Source organism: Garra rufa, chromosome 10 (genome assembly GCF_049309525.1).
Source record: "Garra rufa chromosome 10, GarRuf1.0, whole genome shotgun sequence".
NCBI lineage: Eukaryota > Metazoa > Chordata > Actinopteri > Cypriniformes > Cyprinidae > Garra > Garra rufa.
The window spans coordinates 44,198,441-44,222,471 of NC_133370.1; the positions used below are offsets into that span (position 1 = coordinate 44,198,441).

Below are 24,031 nucleotides of genomic sequence, written 5' to 3' on the forward strand. Positions count from 1 at the left end.
CTTTGCTGGCAAGCTCCTCCGTTGTGGCAAAGCCATTGAGCAACTTCTGGCGCGCCACTGGAGGAGGAGTCGGGGGCAGGGAGGCAGGAGGCGTGGGGGGGTTGCTCAAATTATTCTGCTGTAGGCAGATAAAAATACGAGTGACCATCTGTACATCTCATACATGAAATCTAATGAGTGGAGTTTAACGCTGATGTCACGAGACTCGATATTAGTCATAAAAAAGCTTCAGCGGCAAATGTACAGTCGTGGAGTGTTTTATTAGCTGCTCTTAATTACCTTGTAAATCAGCTGGGAGTAATAGTCAGAGACACCGTCCAATGAGGCACTCCCAAATGTGCCCGAAAGACGGCTCTCTCCGTCCAGCTGTCCACCCCCATAGGGCATGAAATGGGCAAAGTTCACCCCCACCAGAGGCTCCATTAAGGGCAAGAGAGAAAGCTGCTGCTGCAATGAAACAATGGGACACAAAGAGCGACATATGGGAAACGTGAGATAAAAGGTCATGCTTGGAAGAGTGTTAGAAGAGAGATTTACACTCATGAGGTCCTATAGAAGTGTAATTAATAAACCTTGTGTGATGAGCATAAGGTATGAGATACACCTTATGCACCTTTTACTCTTTATAACAAGGACAATATTTACTATTATAACAAAATATAATTAAAAATGTTATTAACAAATAGTATTGATTTGATTAATATATAGTTAGCTTAGACCAAACATGGGTGATTTCTCAAAAGTACAGAGAAAAACTATTTACTTAAAAAGTCTGGCATTGATACTATTTTTTTATGTTTTTAAAAGTGTCTTATCACCAAGACTGCAATTATTTGGAGCAAAATACATTAAAACTGCACTTTTTGGAAATATATTACAATTTAAAATACCTATCTTCTATTTTAATATATTTTAAGATGTAATCTATTCTTGTAAGGCTAAAGTTTAATTTTTAGCATGTAGTCTTCTCAAAAAATATACAAACGTCTTCAAAAGAAGATACATTTAGGAATGTTTTTCCAAAAGCTTAAACTATAAGATTTAAATTTTTAATTAACAGTACAGACATTTATAATGTAACAAAAGATTTCTATTTCTATAAATGCTTTAAATGTTCTTTTGAACTTTCTATTCAGCAAAAAGACAGTTTTCACAAAAATAATAAACAGACCAACTGTTTTCAACATTAATAATAATTAAAAAAATGTTATTTAAGCAGCAAATCATATTTCTGAAGGATCATGTGAAACTGAAGACTGGAGTAAAATTCAACTTAAAATAACTGTTTTTTGAAGCTTATAATATTTCACAACATTACTGCTTTTACTGTACGTTTGATCAAATAAACTGATGGACACTTTATTAATAAAAAATCATTAGTAAAAGGTAAGCATTGCTAATAATGCTAAATGATAAGCAGTAAAAGAGTCATACAACACATAGAAACATTTCTGGTTTGGTATTTATGAAGGGATCCCTACTGACCAGGCCATGGAAGTGCACGTGACTAACCTAGACTGAAAATAAAAAGGATTTTTCGTCATACCTGTTTTAACTGGGTCATTACTGGCTCGGTAGAGGAATACACTTGATTCTCATCCTCCTCTTTCTTCCTCTTTTTACAGCGGGGAGCGGGTCTGTCTCCGCTCTTGGGTGCCCTCTTGTTCCTCTGTTTCTTCTTGTCCTCTGGAAGTAATGGTCCAGGGAAATCAGGGTGGTTTGAATCCGAAAATGTCTGTGGGAAAGGAAAAAATTATACCATCAAGACAAAAGCTCATAAATACTAATGTTTTACAATGAAAATGATGCATCCTGTATCGCTCACCCCGGTGCTGTCCATGGAGCTCTGTCGGAGAAAAGCTTTGCAGTCCATGAATCCCTCTTCCTCTGACCTCAAACTGTCTTCAGATCTCTGGTGGGGCAATGCAGGCGGTGGAGTCCTCTTATTCTTCAGGAGGTGTTTGAGGAGCTCATTCCCAGCTTCTCCTTTCGAGCTGTTGGCTGGGCTTTGGTTCAGAGGATGAAGCATCATTCCTTCCCTCTCTCCCTCTACCTTGACCATGCCTAGTCCCATTTCCATCTCCATTCCCTTATGCCCATGGCAGTCACTCGCCTCCACTTTCTCCAACTTGATGTTGGACAGGATCCTGTCATGCATCTCCTGTTGGGCCATGGCCATCTCTGGCCCTCCACCGCAGCTGCCTTCAGAGAGCTGGCGCTCCAGCTCAGAGTGGGGCTGGCTGCTCATGGAGCCTGGTGTAGACGATCCAGGCTGGGACGTCTCGCAGAACTCATGGTCCCCAAAGACCATTGGGTTCCTTGTCGGTGTGGATGATGTATCCGAAACGCAAGGTGTTAATGGAGCTGTCAAATCCGAGTGAGGCGTAGAAGGAGCTCTCAGTGACTCACAATCATCGTCTTTCTTCTTCTTGCGGTTTCTTTTCTTCTTGCCCTTCTCCTCTGGAATGATATTGGAGTACAGTTGGATAAGCGACGGACCAGGACCTGGAAAGTTTGGAGGCAAGGGCGTGGGACCCTCCATTGGAAACTGATGCCCTTGAGTTGGATTCTGAAGCATCATGTTTGGTCCAGGATATCTCTGAGGTCTAGCTTGTGCTTGGACAAAGTTAGGCCCATGGGGTGCTAGGTTCTCAGAAACAAACCCCGGTCCCATTTCCTGAGGGAACGGACCGTTACCCATCATTGGTCTGGACGGTCCTCCAACGAACCCTGGTTGCATGCCTTGCTGCTGTGGAAATGGTGGGCCTTGCATCTGCTGCTGCATTCTGGGTGGCTGCATGAAGTCCTGCGGGAGCTCCTGGTTGTAAAAAGGCATCTGGGACAAGGCTCTCATGGTACCGTCTGGGCAGTTCGTGACTTGCTGTTGCTCCATGCAGTGTTTCACCCGCTGTCTTTCCACCTCCTTCATGAGCTGCACTCTCTGCCTCTCCTGCTGCTCCCGCAGTCGCTCCTTGCGCTCACGCTCCTGGAAGCCTTCGCTAAATGGGTTGGTATCGTCGAAATTCACGTGAGGAGACTCGCCACCCGCCTGTCCCTGACTGGGCCTTGCCACTGGCGGCTGTGGAGGCTGTGCCTGCACTACTTGAGCGGGCATTACTCCTGGCATTTGAGGTCCTCCAGTAGGAACAGGTGCACCAGGGTGCCAGCCAGCTGTGTTGGTTACATTAGCTGCATCTGGTTGGCCAGGGTGGAGACGAATGGGCATCATGGGACCCATCATAGGTTGGTTTATTGGGGGCCCAACTGGCATCATGCCACTGTGAGGCTGCATTGGTGGCATTCCATGCATCATTGCGGGCTGCATGCCACCTTGCTGCTGCTGTTTAACCCTGTACTCCTCTATCAGCTCTGCATGCTCCTTCTGCTGTTTGCGAATCTGGAAAAAGCACAGAAGAACTATAAACTGGACTGAAACATTTACAACTACCTGTATTTTCCCATTCATTTCAACATGTCCTTGACAATCACAAGAAAATATCCCTAAGTTTGAGTGAATATGTTTTTGTCTTTCTAATATAGTGATGAATCTTTGAAACATTGTATGTATGAGAGAGCTTAATATTCGCGCACTTTCTAAGGCGTGGGTTTGCGCGCTTCGGATGAGCGCACACACATAAATATACATTAGCCAAACCCTTTTTGTTTTACGCATTGTTATTTATAACAAACCATATTAAGTCAGATGCGCTGTCAGATTTAGGCTGAACTGTGGTCCTAGTGCGTGCCGAACCGTGTGTAGAGAACGGTATGGTTGGATTTTTTACCAAGAATCGTTACACCCCTAGACTAAACATTAGTCGACAGGAAGAGTCTTGGTCGACCAAAATTGTATTCATTGCTTAATGGCTGGTCTATGTGGTAATATAGTACATCGGGCAGGACATCCACACACTCACCTATCATTCACTCATCTAAAATATGGCTTTTGATCTGAAATATGTAAGTAGTGGCAAATTTACATGGAAGCTCTAATGTTAACCTAGAAAAATGTGCATTACTGAAGTGTCTGTGCGGAGTGTGGAAGCTGAACAGTAGCGTGCTCACTGGATGACAAATAGAGGCACCGGCGCCGTCACTTGCTCTTAAAATATCATTATTGGTCATACAGATAAGAGTAATACAGCTTTCGACTCTGTAAAGACTTTACATTTGTGTGAACTTACAATAAGAACGAAACGTTGTGCTTTTGTAAAATAAAGCAAACAGGATGCACTTTCTGCTGTCTCAGTCTCTTTGAACTTACAGACATGAAAAATATATTTATAGAGAGTGAAATGTCTATTAAATAAACCAATTCCAATATAAAACAAATATTCTCAGATTAAGAAAGAAAGCACTAGTTTATCAATAAATTATTAAAAAACGGTAATGCCTCTACTTGCTGTTTTTCCCTGACACATTCATAATCATTACTTTTGCAGCTTTTTTGTGTGCGCTTAAGCACTTATTAGGCTATGTAGGCAATTAAAGGCTCATTATTATGATTTATATGGTTTATTAATAAACGTGCAACTAATAGTCGACTAATGCTTAAAATGAAGGACTACCAGTCGACCAGAATAATCTTTATTCGAAGGCAGCCCTAGAAATGATACATGTATTGTTATTTACTTTTCAACACTATTATAATACTTTTCAAGACTGTTATAAACAAACCACTGACTAATATTATGTGCATGCTTTACCTGTTCCAGCTGTTTCTGCACCACCCCCTGCTGCTCTGTCACATGTTTCAACTGCTCTGCGTCCTCCTCAGGAAACTCCCGTCCTGCTTTCTTGGCAGTTCTCTGCTTGGCTGATAGAGCCTTTTTTGACTTTCTATGGGCCCCAATCTGCTCCTCTAAAAACTTTTGCTGCATCTGAAGCAGCTGCTGGGTTTCCCTGAGCCAATCTTCATACTGAACCTTCTGTGCATCATCTTGATTGGGGAAAAGGTTGGAATTGTCAATTACTGGAATACAGAATACATGTTTGTGATTAAGTGTAAAATGACAATTTAAATACGTTCAGTAAATACTTCTTTTTGATTTACATTACACATTATACACATCTTCATATTAAGAATGTTTGGTTCATAACTAGATGAGCAACACCAGTGTGGACTGTATTACTGATATCCATAATTATTAAAGACTTACGGGAAAATCCTGTTCCGAAATTTGGGGGGTTAGGTCGTGCTACGTGAGGAGCAGGTTTGCCATCCTAAATGAGAAATTTAGGATTTAGGAAACAGAACAATGAGACAGTCTAAAATGGCTACACTCTTACTGGTCAAAATAGCCAAAATATTTAATAAAGAAATCTGAAAAGAGTCTCACTTGTACTGCCATTTGCACAGGAGGTATACCTCCATCAGGACCTGGTAGCGCCTGCCCTGTCTGGACACTAATTGAGATTTTTAGAAGAGAGGAATAATGGAAGAGGCATTAGTGCAAATGCAAATACACTGAAATAAATCTAATAATATTTTAGTTAAACAAACTAATTAACTCACTCGTTCATGACAATAGGAGACATTCCCATGTTGTTCTGGACCATCATTTTATTGATTCCTTTCAATGCGACCATCTTTGCCTTCATTATGGGGTCTGTGATAGCATCAAAATCTAAAAAAATAAAATGGAAATGCATGCAAATTTAAGCAAATTATAGTCGAGTACACAGTTTCTTAAAAAATATAATAAGTGCAAATATTAAATTGTTTAGCTTCTAATAAAACAGGAAGGAAGAACAACTAACTATTTTCAAACCTCAATTTGTAAAAACAACAACAAATAAAAAAAGTGTTAAAATCAAATCCAAGTTTATGCGCCAATTCCAGACTTCAATCAGAAGTGCTTTTCTGTTAAGGGACGTTTTATTTGTTTTTACAAACTGAAGTACATTTTTTTTTTGTGGTAATGCACATGGCATAGAAGCTGCCAGAATATTCCTTTAATTAAATCTTTGTTTTGTTATTTCTGAGTAATTTGATTTTATGATGTTTATGATGTAAAACCATTGCAGAATAAACATCAGGTCTAGTAAAAGCTTGAATAACACTAAAGACTTTGTACTTTGTGCTATTTTGTTTCATATATTCAGTGACAAATGCATGCCATTTACAGAAAATTACAAACAAATTACTCATAGTTAGGATTGCGGGCCAAAAAACAGGTAAACAATGTGCAAAACCACATTTTAAAAGAGTTGCAATAAAGTTGTTCTATGTGAACACTGAAATTAAGTTTATCTTATCAGCTGTTTGACACATTTAAATAAAGAGAAAGGCCTCATTTTGAATCAAGGAAGAACAAAACTACATATTTACCTATGTTGGGGAAGAACGAGTCGCTGGAACGCTGTCTTATCATAGCTTGCATTTGCTTCTGCTGTTGCTGCTCCTGTCTCTCCTGATCCAGGAGGTCTTGAAGAAGGAGTGGCTGCTCCTCCAGAAGCAGTGGTCTGTTCTGAAGGCCTTGCTGTGACAGCAGTGCCTGTTGAGCAAGAATACTGTGTTGTTCCCCTGAGAGTATAGCATCCTTTTCATCCATACCAAACATATGGCTTTGTTGCTCTTCCTGAATGGAGCCTGGGACTTCTAATGCACTTTCACCATGCGAAGACACCAATGATTGATCAATACTGAGGCCAGTATCCAAGAGGTTTCCTTGCCCTAGCATAGTGCTACTGAGTGACATTGTAGCTTCCTGATTTGGAGGGTTGCTTTGTGCTGCTGACTGCCCACAATGTTCCTGCTTCTGCGATTCACCTTCTGGTGGTACATTGACCAGCATGCTTGAAAGCACTGAAGTAGCATCAGAATGAATTCCAGACTTTGAAACCTGTAAACTGGCATCAATATCACTTTCAAAGCCAGCTTGATTAATGGCAGTACTATCATTGACCTGATTCTTACAAGAGGTGTCTTGGGACAAGCAGTCTTTAAGTCCATTTTTGCTATCCTCCTCTGTTTTCAAGGAAGCCAACACCTCATCCTGAGAAACATCTTGACTGATGTGACCTTGAGACTGGGCAGTTTTGTCTATCACATCCTTTTCTGTCGATGTAGAACATGATGATGATGAGCCATCAAAACTGTCAGTCTTCTTCTCGGATTTTGTCTTTTGGAAATCAGACATCTCAGTGTGGTCATCTATTGGATCACTGAGATCCAAATCCTCGCTAAGATCTAAATCAGCATCAGCATAGGCAATAATATCAAATTTCCCAGACGTTAAGAAGTCATCTAGATGCAGGTCATTCGTTTCAAGATCCAAGTCCTTTCCATCATCTGGATCGAGATTTAGGTTCTCTAAATCTGCATCGACAAGGTCCTTCACCTCAACATCTTCAAGGTCCTTCACAGCAGAATCCTCAGTATCGATTTTCTCCTCAGGTACTTCATTTGTGGATAAAGGGACCTCATCGTTTTGTACAGCAGATGTAGCAGCGATACTTGTGAGTAAGGGAGCACTAAGAGTCTCATTGGAGGCGGGTTGGCTTATAGACCTCATCAGGGGGATTTGTGGATGTCCGACTCTCAATGGAATATTGGCCTGCTGTAAATTCCCCAAGCTGAGAGATGCCTGCATCTGCGTATTAGCTACCTGAGGCTGATTCATTGTTGTGTCCATTGGCTTTGGAACCTGATTGAAGGGGAATCCCATTTCTTGGCCACCCATGAAACCCGGGGGTCGTTGCATTGAGGGCGATTCCATTCGATTTCCCTGCATTGGAGTTGTTCCAAACGGAAGCCGCAGTCTGTTATCTGGTGCCCTGTGCCTCAGTTCTATGAAAGGCTGCCCCATGATGTTATGCTGTTGCACGTGCATGGCACGAGAAGGCAAATGTGGGCTTACTAAAGGGTTGCCTCCTATCGATTTTCCCAAGTCCATAGACATGGATCTTCTCATCTGTGGATGAGCTTCAATCATTGGCTCCTGCATCTGATGAGGCCTTGGAGCTCCTAGAGGACCTTGGACATTAGGAGGAAGAGGCATCCTAAAAACAAAAAAAGAACATTGAAAAATGTTGGTCTCTACATTTCGTACATAAGTTTTGAAGTATGTAAATTCACCCACCTTGGCCCAAGCTGCCTTATATTTGTGTCGGCATCCCCAGGAAACTGTGGTCTAGGAAACTGGCCTTCAGGGAAATGCCCCTGCTGATCTCCTGGGAATGGCCCATGGAATCTCTGAGGGGCTCTTACAGCTCCTGGACCAGGATATGGTGGTGGTGGACGATTAAAAATTTCACTCTGTTGGCCTGTAGACTCCTGACTCCAGTGTTGAGGTGTTCCTGGAGGCATGGTCAGTGGATGATCCTGTACACCCTTATCTTGACGTATGGCACTCTTCTGCTGTTGCTGTTTGAGGATCAGCTCTCGAATACGCTGACGCTGTTAAGAAATTAAAGTTATGTGTTAATTTGAGTTCATAAGTGCATAAGCAAATAAACCATCTCAAATAGAGTAGCAACAAACTAATACAACACCTGTCTGAGTCTTTCCTCAGCTTCAGCAAGAGGTACCGTTTGAGCTTCAGTGCTGGGCTGTCCCATGGTATGGGAACCCATACTCTGTACCAAACCATGCTGCTCTTTATTTTCTCCACATTGAGGATGTGGAAGCATGGGGGCTTGCTCAAAGGGGTCATGGATGGGAGTCTGATTGGGTCGAATGGATAGCGATTGAGATATGGTTTCATCTGTCAAGCCCAGATGTTTGAGGGTCTGAGGTCCATGTTTTGTTGGACTGGCAAAAGAGTCTTGCATCAAAACTTGAGGAGGAGAGAATGGATCTTGATTGGACATGGGCCCAGGTCCCAATCCCTGTCCGACGCCTCCAGGATGAGGCATTCGTGAGGGATGTGCACAAGGATCATTAGGCAATGACTGGGACCTTCCTAATGACTGTGCATGAGGATCAGGCCCTACAGAGCGTGGCAGTCCGGGAGGTTGACTAAAAGGATCAGGAGTCCTTTGGTGACTTGGAGACTTGGGGAACCGGTCTGCCATTCCTGAGCGTGGGGTACCGGGGGGTTGTGCATAAGGGTCCATAGGGGAAATTAAGCGGATTTGAGTCTGCTGCTGAGCCTGCGGAGAGGGTTGATTCATCATGACCGGATGGCGAGATGCAGGCTGCTGAGAGTAGGGTTCAGGGTCATGTGGTCTAGGTGTACCTGGCATTCTACCATATGGATTAGAAAACGGAGACTGAGTAAAAGGGTCACCCGAAGGTCTTGGTGTAGCAGGTTGTTGTCCGTAGGGATCACACTGGGAATAGTCTGGCCGAGGGGTGGAAGGGGCTCGAGCATATGGGTTACAGGAAGGCTGGCGTACCATTGGCCCAGGCTGAGAAAAAGGGAGGGTTTGGGGTGGTCGTAAAACCCTTTGATTTGCAAAGCCATCACCTACTGCAGGGCGAGGAGTGAGCGGAGGCTGTGCGTAAGGATCATTCTGTTGATTCTGGGAGAATCCCTCAGAGGAACGAGGGGGCATCATTGGTCTTTCAAAAGGATCCCCACTTGTTCTCCTTGCATGCATACCTGCATATTGTTCCTGAGCCTGAGGGGGTGGCATAGGGGTTTTAAAGACCTGGACGGATCCTGATTCATTGCTGCCTGGGATAGGAGTGAGTAAAGGACGAGCATATGGGTCTGAGAGTATCATCCTGCCTTGAGGCATCCTCTGGTAGGCTTCCTTTCTCACAGACACCCTAGAGAATGGATCATGGCCTGGGGAGCCAATAAGATGTCTCCCGTCCAAAGTCTGACTTGCTCTGGGAGGGCACATCGGTTTGAGAAAAGGGTCTGTAGCTCCTGCTGGCCTTGGGGTGTCTGGGGGCTTGGCATAGGGGTCATTACATATGGCTGTTGGAGAGCCAATTGGCTCTGAAAGACCTCTGGGAGATTTTCCTGATTCCGAGTTACGGCGTGGTGTTCCCTGCCCAGTGGGTGGTGGTCTGGGTGTGCCTACCATTTTGGTGTAGGGATCCCAGGGTGAGGATGGTCTAGAGCCAGAGGAGCTTGGAGAGAACATCTGAGGGCTCTGTGGCTGAGATCCTGAAGATGGGGGTGGTGGATGAGGGCGTAAAAAGACATCATCTGGGGAACACGATGTGGGCGTGCCAGGCAGCTGTGACTTTGAAACCCCATTTTTGGAACTGGGCTGCTTGGGAGACATGCTCCCATTGTTGGAATGCACAGACACTGGACTCTTCAGGTTACCGGAAGAGTCAAGCTCAGATTGGCTGATTGATGGAAGTTGTTGCTGCTGCTGCTGTTGAAGTTGTTCATTCTTCACCTGCTCAAGTTTCTGCGTAGCTTCGATCTTAGCTTGCTGCTTACTTTTCTGTCTCATTTGCTTCAACAGTAAGTGGAAAGAAAAAGATTAAATTATTAAATGATAAGTAATTGTACCATGTGTGATTTATTTTAAAATGCAAAAATGTATTGCAATTACAATGCAATTCATTGAATAGTAATAAATCAAACCAACACCAATATTTTAGAGTTTAAAACTTTTGATGAGCTTAATTACTTCTTGGCAAAAGGGAACACACAGATGCAACTCATTCGAAGTTCCGAGAAGTTCCTAAGATGTCTGAGTTTAAGCATGAAGAAAATGTCACATTTCAAACGATTTTCATATTCCTTTTTGCCCTCCAAAGTAAACAAATATGCTTTAGTAGAATTTATTTTGAAGGCTGTCCATGCAAACTTTTCAACATTAAAAACTAGCAAAAAATGCATTTGTTACACAGCTGTTGTTTTTAATGTAAATCTTCTATTGTTTGATGTCCACCACCAGACCAAACAGGCATGAACATAACTCTCAATGAAGAATTAAACACGCATCTCAAGTTTTACAAATCAGACATAGTCATAGACATAGAGATGCCATTTATATCCTTTGCAGTTAACAAAACCAAAATATGCCTGGCTGTCAGTAAGTAATTTAGCTCTTTTCCACACAGATGTCTGTAGAGGACTTACCTGTCTATACTTCCATTCTTGTTCATGCTCTGATTCCTTGTGCTTCAATGGATCTTTGAACAGTAATTCAGGGTCCAGTGGTGGAATAGCAGGATCAAACACTTCTAAAGGCTGCTGTGGCTGAGGCGGCGGCCGCTTAATGGTCTCGTTGGACATTTGAACTTTGTTAATGCGCAGGGCTGCTCTGTTATCTCTGGCCTTTTGCTGTGAATGGTAAAGTGGTCATGCCGTGTTGATATCAAAGAAAGACCATTGAAATTCAAAGGCTGCATAAATTTGCTAAAATTACATTGTCTAAAAGCTTTTTTTATTTTAAGTGGCACTTCTTCATGTCAAGGTAATGCTCCCTTTAATCATATCTTTTGAAATGTATTTATCTCTTAGACTGTAATGAGCTCCTTGGGTCCAATTTATTCTTTTGACTTTGAGCAACACTCAAGAGTCCCTATTTCCAGCTGAAATAAATTCCAAGCTGGTTTCTTCTATTTAGCGGTGGCCCGATGCTGGTCTAGCAGGTAGACCAGCATAGCCATGTTTTTCACCAGACAAATTTAGCAGGTAAGGCTGTTCGACAAGCCAGCACACCAGCATTCAAAACATAACATACGCTGGTGATGACGATAAACTCAGTGTATTGCAGCAGATACTGTGCAACTTACCACATATGGAGCCCGGTCCTGTGAACTAGCTTTTCTCCAGAGTTTTGCAATTTGTTTTACTCGTGTTGACCAGTCTGCGAGGATATAACATAAAAATAAATGTATCTATTAGAAGTATAACATTGGGGGACAATAAGAAGAGATTAAGGTCAACATTATCCAAACATACCATATTAACTTTCTTAATTACATTAATATATGTCACCCTGGACCACAAAACCAGTCCTAAGTAGTATGGGTTTATTTGTAGCAATAGCCAAAAACACATTGTATAGGTCAAAATGATCGATTTTTCTGTTATGCCAAAATTGATTAAGATATTAAGTAAAGATCATGTTCCATGAAGATATTTTGTACATTTCCTACCATAAATATATCCAAACTTAATTTTTGATTAGTAATATGCATTGCTAAGAACTTAATTTAGACAACTTTAAAGGTGATTTTCTCAATATTTAGATTTTTTGCACCCTCAGATTCCAGATTTTCAAATAGTTGTATCTCTGCCAAATATTGTCCTAACAAACCATACATCAATGGAAAACCTATTTTTGGCTTTCAGACAATGCATAAATCTCAATTTAAAAAAACTGACCCTTGATTTTGTGGTCCAGGGTCACGTATAACATGTTAGATTTCATACTAAATATAGTAAAATGGGTTGCATCATATAGTACTTTATTGATTTCCAAAGTTGCATAAAACCATGCAAGATCATTTTAAAATCTCTCGGCTGACCTGGATATTCCTCCTTTAGGTTTGGAAAGTTGACATTAGTATACAGGACTGGTGCAACAGTGGCAAGTTCTCCGAGCGTTTCCTCTTTCTCCCACTTCAGAGTGCTTTTCTGTGCGGTGGACATGGAGTCTCCCTCCACCTCGGAGGCCGCAGCTGGAGCAGAGGCAGAAGTTGACCCTGTAGCGGACCACGGACCAGCAGTCTCCTGCGCTATCAGATTGAACTTCCTGTCCCTGTGCAGTAGATACAATAAATGTCATCTAGAAATACTGATTTTATCAAACTGCCACAACATTTTCACCAACTGAACACAAATGTAGTTTTTTATCAATATTGCAATGCATATGTCTAAAGCAGATATACTCATGACTGACCTAAGATTGTCTGAGAAAGGAATGCGCTGCATTGATGGGATATTTCGAGCCATATCAGGTCCTGCTCCCGGACCAATTTGGGACTGTGAAAACTGCTGTTTGGGTTCCATCAATCCGTTCATCACAGGCATTCGTGACATTCCTGTTCGAAAACATACCAATATAACTGAGCAACGGTGCATACAACAATGCTTCTGGTCTTCAAGATTCATCACAGTGAATATAGTTCACTTTGATTCACGCTGAGAATGAATAACCTCAGTTTGTAAAAACAAACACAAATGTGTTTACAGTAATGCACTTAAGGGATAAGTCCAAATGCCACAGACGCCATCGACCGAGCTTGTACAAAATCCAGAACATACCGGTAAAGGTGAAATGTGTGATTTTTGAAAAGTGTGCTTTATTTTCAGATGTTTCAGAATTTAGTCGTAGGATTCCTATTACATCACTCTTCACAATGTTTTTATTCTTTTGACAAACTGAAAGACGAAGAATGTAATTTGTATATATAAGAAATGAAAGCTAGATTGTACTGCATGTTTCCTTGCTTATTTTGCTCAAGAACACGATCTATGTAAATCCACATGTAACACTAACAAGAAACTATGCTTCTAACCACAGGTCAATGGCTTTAGTTCCAACCACACAACTTTCCAAAGCTGTTTGTGAATATTTGTTGGAAATATGGATTTAGGAATCACTGAATCACTGAGCTATGCTGGTAACGATGGAACTTGCGACCACTAACAATGCTTTTGGGAAACCGCCCTTGGTGGGAATGCTTAAATATTGCAGAATTGTTTTGATAGTGCCACAGTGTTCACACTCTTTTGTAAGTCAACCTATGAATGCCACATAGCTGTCCGTGCATTATGTATTTTAACATGGAAAATATGACACACATAATACATAGACAAATGTTACCATTAAAAGACAAGTGCTAAATTAGAGTCTTAACCATGTGACCCTGGACCACAAAACCAGTCATAAGTACCACAGGTATATTTGTAGCAATAACTGTACACTCATGTTCAATGAGGATATTTTGGAAATTTCCTTCCGTAAATATATAAAAACGTAATTTTTTATTAGTAATATGCATTGCTAAGAACATCATTTGGACAACTTTAAAGGTAGTTTCCTCAAAAAAATTGTCTGCCAAATATTGTCCTATCCTAACAAACCATATGTCAATTGGGAGCTTATGTCATGCTATCTGGAAAAACCTGTTGGAAGTCGCACTGGGAAGTTTTCAGTAAATTCGAAAAATAGGTTGAATGTCAATTTTTGGTCAAAATCAGGGTTTCATTAAATTATTATTCAATAACATCTAGTCTTTCATCTCTGAAATTATCTTGGCAAAATTCACTTGTTTAGGGTAACATTAGTCTGTTTGTGTAATGATGCAGTATAGCGCTCCTGTCCTGACAGACAGCTCTCGTTCTTAAAGAGCCCCCAGCACCATTTTCATATCGCTATGGATTACTTTCATTTAGTTAAAATGGTGACAGCATGAACTAAAACTACAAGTTTAGAACACAAAACTACAAGTTACAACCCTGAACTGTGTCTGGTTATGTATTAAGTCCAGCAATAAGTCCAGAGTAGAACAGGAGAAGAATTGGAAAGCCTGCATGCTGTCATCTGTAATGTTTTATAAAGAGATATAAATTTAATGTTCAAATGTTTGCAAATGTTCTGTGTTCTTTGGGGCCATTTTGTATCTTTTACATGATGTACAGTGACTAAAATAAGTCTTTTAACACAGTATAGTGATATTTTAACACAGTATTGTGATACTTCATTGTCTCACTTTAAACCTGTTTTTTTCTCAAAATTCCATTCCTGAAAATTATAGCTATCAGCCAACTTTAGATAACCATAACTTTTGTTATGTTCAAGCTATGGAAATAAAGACAGTTTTGGAAAGGGCTTGAACATAGCTTTCATACGGTATGGTAAAATCTCACTATGTGTTGGGTTTTCCCAGATCGCATCACATTTATTTAACTTTCAGATTATGTGTAAATCTCAATTTCAAAAAATTGACCCTTATGACTGGTTTTGTGGTCCAGGGTCACATACCACTAAAACATTCCCTATTTTCCTACAACAAACCTGAGTTGGGTTGAGAGGGATGTAAACCAGGGACCGCGGGTCCTTGGAGGGTTTGAGCTCCCTGGATCTGTTGAGGCATCTGAGGAGGTTGGCTGGTGCTGGGGCTCAGGACAGCTGTGAAGAGATCCTCCACATCCTTCCCACCAAGCTCTGCAAGGTATGATTCAATATTTACAACCAGGGCCTAAAACTAACTTTTTGCCACACCTGCCAATGGCCGGTTATGTAATAAAATTTACCAGCCAAATTTTTGCTACTGGTGTCTCTATTAAATGCATTTTCCCTCAATTTTACTTTTATTAATTATAGCCATTCAACATTACAGTATAACCAGGTTTAATAGGTTCTGAAATATATAACCAACTTTTAATTCAAGTGATTTTAAAACAATCTTTACATAAACTATAAATTGTATATGCATAAACTATACAGATTAATTTTCATTCAAGCTACAAAATGTAATCAGCGACTAGAGCAGTTGAGTGATTTCTCTTTTTATTTTGTTCTTTGATTTACATCAGTGACAGACTTCAGCAGGTTTCACTTTTAAATCAGCACTGCCTCTTTAAACTTGATGCACATGACGCGGATCTGACACATATTTGATTTTCTCCCAACTTTTTATGGTCATTTAAGACTTTATAACTCTTATAACTTTAAGACTCTGTTTACTAAGTAACTTGCCAAAACCGAGCATTTTGATATAATTGTGTGTTTTCAATTTCAATTCAGATTTTTTTTTGCATTATTGACACTATTGTCCTATTTAATACTGTAAAGTTGCTTTGACACAAACTGTATTGTTAAAGCACTGTATAAATAAATGTGATTGATTGATTGATTGACAGAACAGATAATTTCATGATAATTTTGTCTTCGGAAAAGATTATTTCATTCGCTTATGTCAAAAACAGCGAATCTCTTACAACTGGCTGTTGTATTCCATTGTTATATTTCGGAAAAGTTTTACCTGCCAACACTGTTACATATACTAGCCAATGCCGATTTTTACTCGCATTTGGCGCTTGGCGAGTGTTAATTTTAGGCCCTGTTTACAACATATCGAATGAACGCATTCACTGTCAGCTAGTACTTTGAGTTTATAACCTACCTGGTATTTTGTAGAGTCTGCTGAGTATCGATTCTGTAAGGTAGAAAGATTCAGTGTTTAGATGTTTCAGCAACAAGTATTACTATTCAATAATGCATACTTTTGTTATATACAGACCATCAGTGACCATCTTGTCCAGTTCGGGGCTGAGGATGCCATCCAGTGGCTCCTCGTGCATCTGACGTGGATGAGCTCGGCCTAGGTGAGCTTGAGATGAAACAGATGCATCCTCTGTTAAAGGAGCAACGTCAAGACCTATACAAACACAAATGCACACAAATAATGTCATGCCTGTCAACAAACTTAAATTACAAACCTTGGACCCTGATGTCTTGAAACTGGGTTAGTCATGGTTGATCTTAAAAAACTGAAGGAATAGCTAATCTAGAGTTTCATATCTGTATACCTCTATTTCTTTAACACAACTATAACTAATAAGCAAAACCAGACCAGAGCAGGCTGTGGATCTTGTTATCTGAGTCATATCTGACACGGACAGAACTGAATAAACAACTTGTGCTGCGAATAATTCAAATAGAAATATTACTGTGGGCTCTGAGGGAGGTCAGACCGCCTCGTTCTTCAAGGCTGTTTTTTACAGCAAGGATGAGAGCTCAACATCTTTCACAAATTGCTAGGTTGGTTCCTTTTCATCAAACCAAGGACTCAGTGGATCTCGGTGGAACAGTGGCCCCATTCTTTACTCATCCATTCAGGTAGAGGCCCTGACTGCCGCTCACGGGAGGAAGGCCATTCATCAATGCCTTTGTTTCTAAACGCCTGTCTCTAGAACATCTCAGCTCTGAGAAATGTCCTTGACCACACCTGTTAGTCCAGCACTGCATTGCTGCATCATTCTCAATCTGTTAGGTAATGTAAACGCTTCTGATAGCTGTGCCTGTGCGTTCTGGGATGTTTTACTTGTTGAGACTACATGGACTGCATGATGCATAATGGCTGATTCAGGTGCAGTGCACATTGTGGGTGATATGTCAACAATCGAAAAGTAAAACAAATGTTGCCATAAAACCCAAGCAAAAGGGTGCAAGAGAATAGAAGAAAAAGTAAATAACTCAAAATATGACCATGAGCTCTTACCAAACGGTGAAGGAGAGTACTCAACTTGGAAAGGGCAAAAATCAAGACCTACAAAGATGCAAACCAAACACAATGAGGGATCAGCACCATGAAGAGAGAAAGAAAGATTCTGCAGATGATTCATACACAATGCAAAATAAAACGAGCTAAGAATGAAAAATGGAAATGCCCAAGAAATTAAATTTAATGAAAAGACAATCAAGACCATCTCTTATAGATTAAACTAAACAAAAAATCTTTTCAGGGTTTATTTTGCAATAATAAGTGCACAATATCCTTGCATACAAATAATATATTCTATATTTCTCAAACTGCAACAAACTCACATGAAATATGAAGTTTCACCATAGAAAGAATGCAAATGACTTTTGTTAAACGCCCTATTCTAGGTTTGATTTATAAATTATATTCAAGTTTACTGAAAAATGCATATTGTACTAAGGGAGACATTACTAAGGCATTACAGCTCCAATTAGTTCCAATCAACACTGAACAAATTAAAAAGTTATCAATGTCAAACTGACTAAATGTGTTAACGGCTTAAAAAAAGAGTTAACGCGCTAAACGGTTTTTAATTAACTGTATGTGTTAACATGTAATGTTTGACAAACCTATCAAATTACTGAAATTAAAGTTTTATATGAACATTCACTGATAGCCACTTTATATCTACAGTTGAGGTCAAAAGTTTACACCCCCTTTCAGAATCTGCAAAATGGTCATTATTTTACCCAAATAAGAGGGATCATACAAAATGCACGTTACTGTTTATTTAGTAATGACCTTACATATAGTCCACAAGAGAAAATAATAGTTGAATTTATAAAATGACCCTGTTTAAAAGTTTACATCCCCTTAATTCTCAATACTGTGCCGTTTTTTTGTTCCCTTGTTTGTCCTGAACAGTTAGACTGCGTGCTGTTCTTCAGAAATATCCTTCAGGTCCCACAGCTTCTTAGGTTTTTCAGCATTTTTGTGTATTTGAACCCTTTCCAACAATGACTGTATGATTTTGAGATCCATCTTTTCACACTGAGGACAACTGAGGAACTCATATGCAGCTATTACAGAAGGTTCAAACACTCACCGGTGCTCCAGAAGGAAAAAAACATGCATTAAGAGATGTAACTATCTTCTTTAGCCTCTGAAGGGCAGTACTAAATGAAAAAAATATGTGTTTAGGCGAAATAAGTAAAATTTACACATCTCCATTCTCTTCAAAAGTTTTCACCCCTGTCTCTTAATGCACGGTTTTTCCTTCTGAAGCATCAGTGAGCTTTTGAACCTTCTGTAATAGTTGCATATGAGTCCCTCAGTTGTCCTGTGAAAAGTGTGAAAAGATGGATCTCAAAATCATTGTTGGAAAGGGTTCAAATACACAAAAATGCTGTAAAACCAAAGAATTTGTGGGACCTGAAGGATTTTTCTGAAGAACTGTTCAGGACAAACAAGGGACTCATGTACAACTTTCACTAAACTGTGGATCATTCGGGTAACAACACAGCATTAAGAATCAAGGGGGTGTAAACTTTTGAACAGGGTCATTTTTATAAATTCAACTATTATTTTATCTTCTCTTATGGACTATATGTAAACATCTTTTATGTGAAATAACTTATTCAGGTCAGTACTAAATAAACAATAACATGCATTTTGTATGATCCCTCTTATTTTGGTAGATTCTGAGAGGGGGATGTAAACTTTTGACCTAACTTTTGATCTAAGCACAGTTAAGTATATCCACCCTTATAACTAGTAGTGCAGTTAAAAGCTACATTAAGAAAAAGCTACTTTTTGAAATGGGCATCCTTACTGTAGTTTAACTATGTTTTACTTCATGAAGTTTATGTTTCAAAGTATATTCCCCAACACTAATAACAGCAGACCTAGAGAGCTGAAAGGGCTCATCTGAACAGCAAACATGTGCTGTTACTTCTCAAGTTTAGAGACACTTATAAAGGCCTACCGGACTCCTCTGTTTGCTTGTTATCAGAAAACATTCTCAGCAGCTCTGTGTCTGATTTCAGCTCTTCGGACAGGTCCACTAGAGGCTCCACAGAATTCTCTGTGGATGCGGATAAAGCAGGAAAGTGATTATACGGGCCTAAAGATTGCCCTCTAAGAAAGTGGTCTAAATTGTGCAGACAAATTTAAAGACAACATGAAATTGCATTCACAACTCATTTTGCTTCAACCAGGAATTAAGTAAGTAAGTAAATGTGGTCTATTTAAATTTCATGTTGACTTTAAAAGAAATAAATGTATAAATCAGACTGGGTATGAATGTCATATGGAAAAAAGACAAAAAAGAGCAAGACAAAAAGCTGAGACAGACTGAGTGTGTGTGTGTGTGTGTGTGTGTGTGTGTGTGTGAGCACCAATGGATGTGATAAACGTACGTGCTGCTACTGCTTTACTGGGCAGTGGTGTTGCTGACACGCTGAGTGATGCGTTTGACAATGGCTTCATCTGATTGGCCAGGAGCTGTTTCCTGTCTCGCTCATCCTCTAGCAGCCGTGTGGTTTCCTGTCTGCTCTGTTTGCTCTTATCCAGCAGGTCTTTCCCAAAAAAGGCCTCCTATAAGAAAAGACATTGGAGTCAAGAGTATGTCAGCATTCAGTATAAAATGTGCAAATTTGGCTGTCTAGTAAAGATTTATATGGGTTTTCGAAAATGATTGGTTTCATAAAATAAGCTTTAATCAACCAATAAGAGTTTTTCCAATCGTGGATGGGGATGGAAAAAATAATAAATCATGTAGAATGTAAATAAACATTCATATTACAAAATATTTGAAAAAGGAGCATGTTTATTACCCATGACCCACTTTTGTTAATCAACTAAGTGAACACAGATAATTTGAAAATGGCTAAATGTTAAATTAGCCAATATGTCATTCAGGGTTTCTATATTTTTCCTCTCAGTTATTTTCAGCCTGATTCATGCAAACTGTTTTGACAAAGTTAAACATCACTTTGGGTTAAACTGCATCTTACTGTACACAAAAGCAATATGCAGATGATTAAAAATATATGTTTATATGTAAATATGTATATATTTTGGGGTCAAAATGCAAGTTATTTTTATAGAAATTTGTTTACTTAAAGATGCACTGAATTGATAAAAAAGGACAGTAAAATTAATGCTGCTGTTTAATTAGTAAAATTGTAATAATAGTTCATAATATTACTGCTGCTATTATATTTTTATAAAAAATAAATGAGACATTAAAACATAAAAAAATGAAACATTTTAACAATAGTGCATATTAAACTAAATAACCAACTTTAAACTAAATAACCGCCACTCAAGATTTTGAATGTTTTTAAAAAAGTCTCTTATCCTCATCAAAGTTCCATTTATTTGATCAAAAATACAGAAAAAGAGTAATATTACAAAATGTTATTGCAATTCAAAATAACAGTTTTCTATTTTAATAAACTTTCAAATATAATTTATTTCTGTGATGCAAAGCTGAATTATGTATTGCTTTTATTATCAATGTTGGGAAAAGTTGTGCTGCTTAATATTTTTTTGGAACCTGTGATACATTTTTCAGGATTCTTTGATTATTAAAAAGCTCAAAAGAACAGCATTTATTCAAAATATAAATCTTTTCTAACAATATAAAGTCTTTACTATCACTTTTGATCCATTTTACACATCCTTGCTGAATAAAAGTATTAATTTCTTTCAAAGAGAGAAAGAAAGAATTGACTGACCCCAAACTTAAAAAAAAAAATCACAGGTTCAAATAAAATATTAAGCAGCACAACTGCTTTCCAACACTGATAATAAATCAGCATATTAGAAAATTCAGCTTTGTGTCACAGGAATAAATTATATTTTACAGTATAATAAAACAGAAAAACACTGTTTTAAATTGCATTAACATTTCACAATATTACAGTTCTTTCTGTATTTTTAATCAAATAAACACAGCCTTGATGAGCAGAAAAGCCTCCTTTAAAAAGCATCAAATCCTCAGATCCCACACTTTTAAGCGGCAATATATATATTAAAGCTGCAAGCAGCGATGGTAGGGCCCTCGCACTCGGGCTCACCGCCGACCTGTGGCGAATGGTTATTCGCCACAGTGGCGAATGGTTATTATATATATATTAAATATAGAAATATTATCATGTTTATAACATTACATTATATATTATATCTATAATATATAACTATGAATATGAACATTATTCATCTTAATTCTATATTAAATCAATTTAATATTAAACATATTTGATTCCACCCGCAGGGCTAAAAAATACAATATTGTTTATGCAAAACACACTCACATGGTGCTCCTACCAAAGACAACAGTAGTGCACTCTGTAAGATCATGCCATTGAAAGCAAAACTTCTGAAGAGGCGTACTCAAATCACACTGTGCTGTTATCATTCGTAATGAAAGTATTGTTGATGGAGTATCTTTTTTGGGTACAGTGGAGATCTTCCAGATGGCTGTGTTTGTCTGAGCAGACTGTCTGGCAGCGCGGCTCTGGCTCTCAGATGGCGTTACTCTGCACTGACTGTCACGTTGTGGGAGCCCCTCAGATGAGCTCATGTTTCATCCCATCTCAAATCGCTCCAGCACGGCCTCGCAGGACGCACGATCAACGGAGACACACGCCGCTGCACGTGTGCACGGCAATCACAGGAACAAGCATCAAAACAACATGCGCGCTGTAGCGGCCGTGACGCGACTTCCCAGAACACCGCCTGTTCCGTCATTTCAGTTCAGCTCACCTGACAGCTTCCAGCTCTGGGAACCTGTCTGGCTGAGACACTAAAAGCTTCCATTTTCAATAATTGATTTGAAGTGGCTCGTCTGAGAAGCACCTTTAGGGTGGATTCTCTCAGATGCAGGAGTTAGCGTGAACAGCTAGCTTTAGCTCAACCAAGCAATTACATCATTCTTATGCTATCCGTTCTTGCTTTCTAAGGCAGGGTGATATGATGGTATAATACAACATGTGGCTGTATAGATTTTGGCAGGACTGCTTTATGCTATTTACACGTGAAGGCGATGCAGAAACATGTTGAGTAATAAGAAAATACAGTGGGAAGTGGAAAGTGTCCCAAATAAGTCATAATTAACGGGTGTTGTTAAGTACAGCACCAGATTTGTTTTTTACAGTACTGTATTAATAAAGAATTTAACTAATGTGTGAATTCAATTCACTGATTTCAATGTCTATTATTATTATTATTTTTTTTACTTTAGTGTATAACAATGGTAAACTTTTTCATTATTCAAATGACAAAACCTTTCATTTTTTTTGCATCCATAATTTTCTAAATAAAATGTACACTACCAGCGGTAAGAATTATTTTTATGTTTCTAAAAAAGTCTCTTATGCTCAACAAAACATTTATTTGATAAAAAATGACCGTAAAAACCTGCAAATATTATTACAGTTTAAAATAACTTTTTTTATTGTAATAGGTGTTAATTTTTAATTTATTTTGTAATGACAAAGCTGAAATTTCAGCATCATTACTTCAGTCTTCAGTGTCACATGATCCTTCAGAAATCATTCTAATATGCTGATTTGCTGCTCAAGAAACATTTCTTATTATCATCAGGGTGTGTGTGTGTATATATATATGCTTTCCACATGATATAGTATATTAACATTTTTTTTGTTATATTTTCAATATATAAAAATACTATATTCTAATATACACTACCAATATTATTAATGTTTTTAATGAAATCTCTTCTGCTCACCAAGCCTGCATTTATTTGATCAAAAATACAGCAAAAGCAGAAATATTGTGAAATATTTTTAGTATTTAAAATAACTGTTTTCTTTTTGAATATATTTTAAAATGTAATTTATTCCTGTGATCAAAGCTGAATTTTCAGCATCATTACTCCAGTCTTCAGTGTCACATTATCCTTCAGAAATTATTCTAATATGCTTATCAGCTGATTTGCTGTTCAAAAAACATTGTTATTATCAATATTTAAAACAGTTGAGAACATTTTTTTTCAGTTTTTTTTTTCTTCAGCATTTATCTAAACTTTTGTAACATTATACACTACAACATTCAAAAGCTTGGAGTATTTTTTGGGAAAGAAATTATATAAATTAATACTACCATTTAGCAAGGATGCTTTAAATTGATCAAAAGGCATTTAATAACGTTACAAAAGATTTCTATTTCAGATAAATGCTGTTCTTTTGAACTTTCTATTCATCAAAGAAACCTGTAAAAAATTCTACTCAGCTGTTTTCAACATAATAATAATAATAATAATAAATGTTTTTTAGCAGCAAATCAGAATATTAGAATGATTTCTGAAGGATCATGTGACAAGTAATGATGCTAAAAATTCAGCTTTGAAATCACAGGAATAAATTACATTTTAAAATATATTCAAATGGAAAAAAGTTATTTTAAATAGTAAAAATATTTCAAATGCAGGCTTGGTGAGTAGAAGTGACTTCTTTAATAAAAGATAAAAAATCGTGTATAGATTAAAATTACTCATATTATATTATTACATGTTTGTCTTACCTTTACCTTACTTTCAAACATTAATTTATAACATTAATTTATAAGTATGCAAGTGAGTGCAAATTCACTTTGAAACTGGATTTGAAAAAAAAAAAAGGCTTTAGTCTGAGACTAACAACAGGAGGTTGAGCTGGAAAAATGACATCATGTCCCTGAGAGTCCACATGTCAAGCTCGACTAGACAAGCTCCCAGTTCACCCAGCAGAGTGATCTAAACCCTACTAAAAGCTGTGACATCTCCTGGTGCATTTACAGCCGTCGCCGAGTGACATATTGGGTATTTCCTTGGGATAAAGGGAGCATCAGCTGAAAAGTTGCTACTGATTCCAAAGAGCTGCAGCTTAGAAATGACCTCATATTGTGTGGCTTGTTTCTCAGAGATTTGCTATAATGTTTTCAAGA

At 38.6% G+C, this 24,031-nt stretch overlaps 1 protein-coding gene across 1 annotated transcript in view; it reads right to left on the reverse strand.

Moving 5' to 3' along the window:
• Positions 1 to 24,031, reverse strand: part of kmt2cb (lysine (K)-specific methyltransferase 2Cb) — a 142,418-nt gene that overhangs the window by 15,032 nt on the left and 103,355 nt on the right. Inside the window, exons 27-48 of the mRNA XM_073849472.1 lie at positions 19,498 to 19,675; positions 19,065 to 19,163; positions 17,099 to 17,146; positions 16,118 to 16,255; positions 16,001 to 16,033; positions 14,890 to 15,039; positions 12,769 to 12,910; positions 12,395 to 12,627; positions 11,657 to 11,730; positions 10,998 to 11,201; positions 10,646 to 10,664; positions 8,497 to 10,382; positions 8,085 to 8,401; positions 6,332 to 8,004; positions 5,516 to 5,627; positions 5,340 to 5,406; positions 5,160 to 5,223; positions 4,707 to 4,939; positions 1,826 to 3,397; positions 1,547 to 1,735; positions 280 to 447; positions 7 to 118 (exon numbers count right to left, since the gene is read on the reverse strand). Of these exons, the coding sequence (XP_073705573.1) occupies positions 7 to 118; positions 280 to 447; positions 1,547 to 1,735; positions 1,826 to 3,397; positions 4,707 to 4,939; positions 5,160 to 5,223; positions 5,340 to 5,406; positions 5,516 to 5,627; positions 6,332 to 8,004; positions 8,085 to 8,401; positions 8,497 to 10,382; positions 10,646 to 10,664; positions 10,998 to 11,201; positions 11,657 to 11,730; positions 12,395 to 12,627; positions 12,769 to 12,910; positions 14,890 to 15,039; positions 16,001 to 16,033; positions 16,118 to 16,255; positions 17,099 to 17,146; positions 19,065 to 19,163; positions 19,498 to 19,675 (7,711 nt within the window). The remainder of the gene's footprint in view (positions 1 to 6; positions 119 to 279; positions 448 to 1,546; positions 1,736 to 1,825; positions 3,398 to 4,706; positions 4,940 to 5,159; positions 5,224 to 5,339; positions 5,407 to 5,515; positions 5,628 to 6,331; positions 8,005 to 8,084; positions 8,402 to 8,496; positions 10,383 to 10,645; positions 10,665 to 10,997; positions 11,202 to 11,656; positions 11,731 to 12,394; positions 12,628 to 12,768; positions 12,911 to 14,889; positions 15,040 to 16,000; positions 16,034 to 16,117; positions 16,256 to 17,098; positions 17,147 to 19,064; positions 19,164 to 19,497; positions 19,676 to 24,031) is intronic.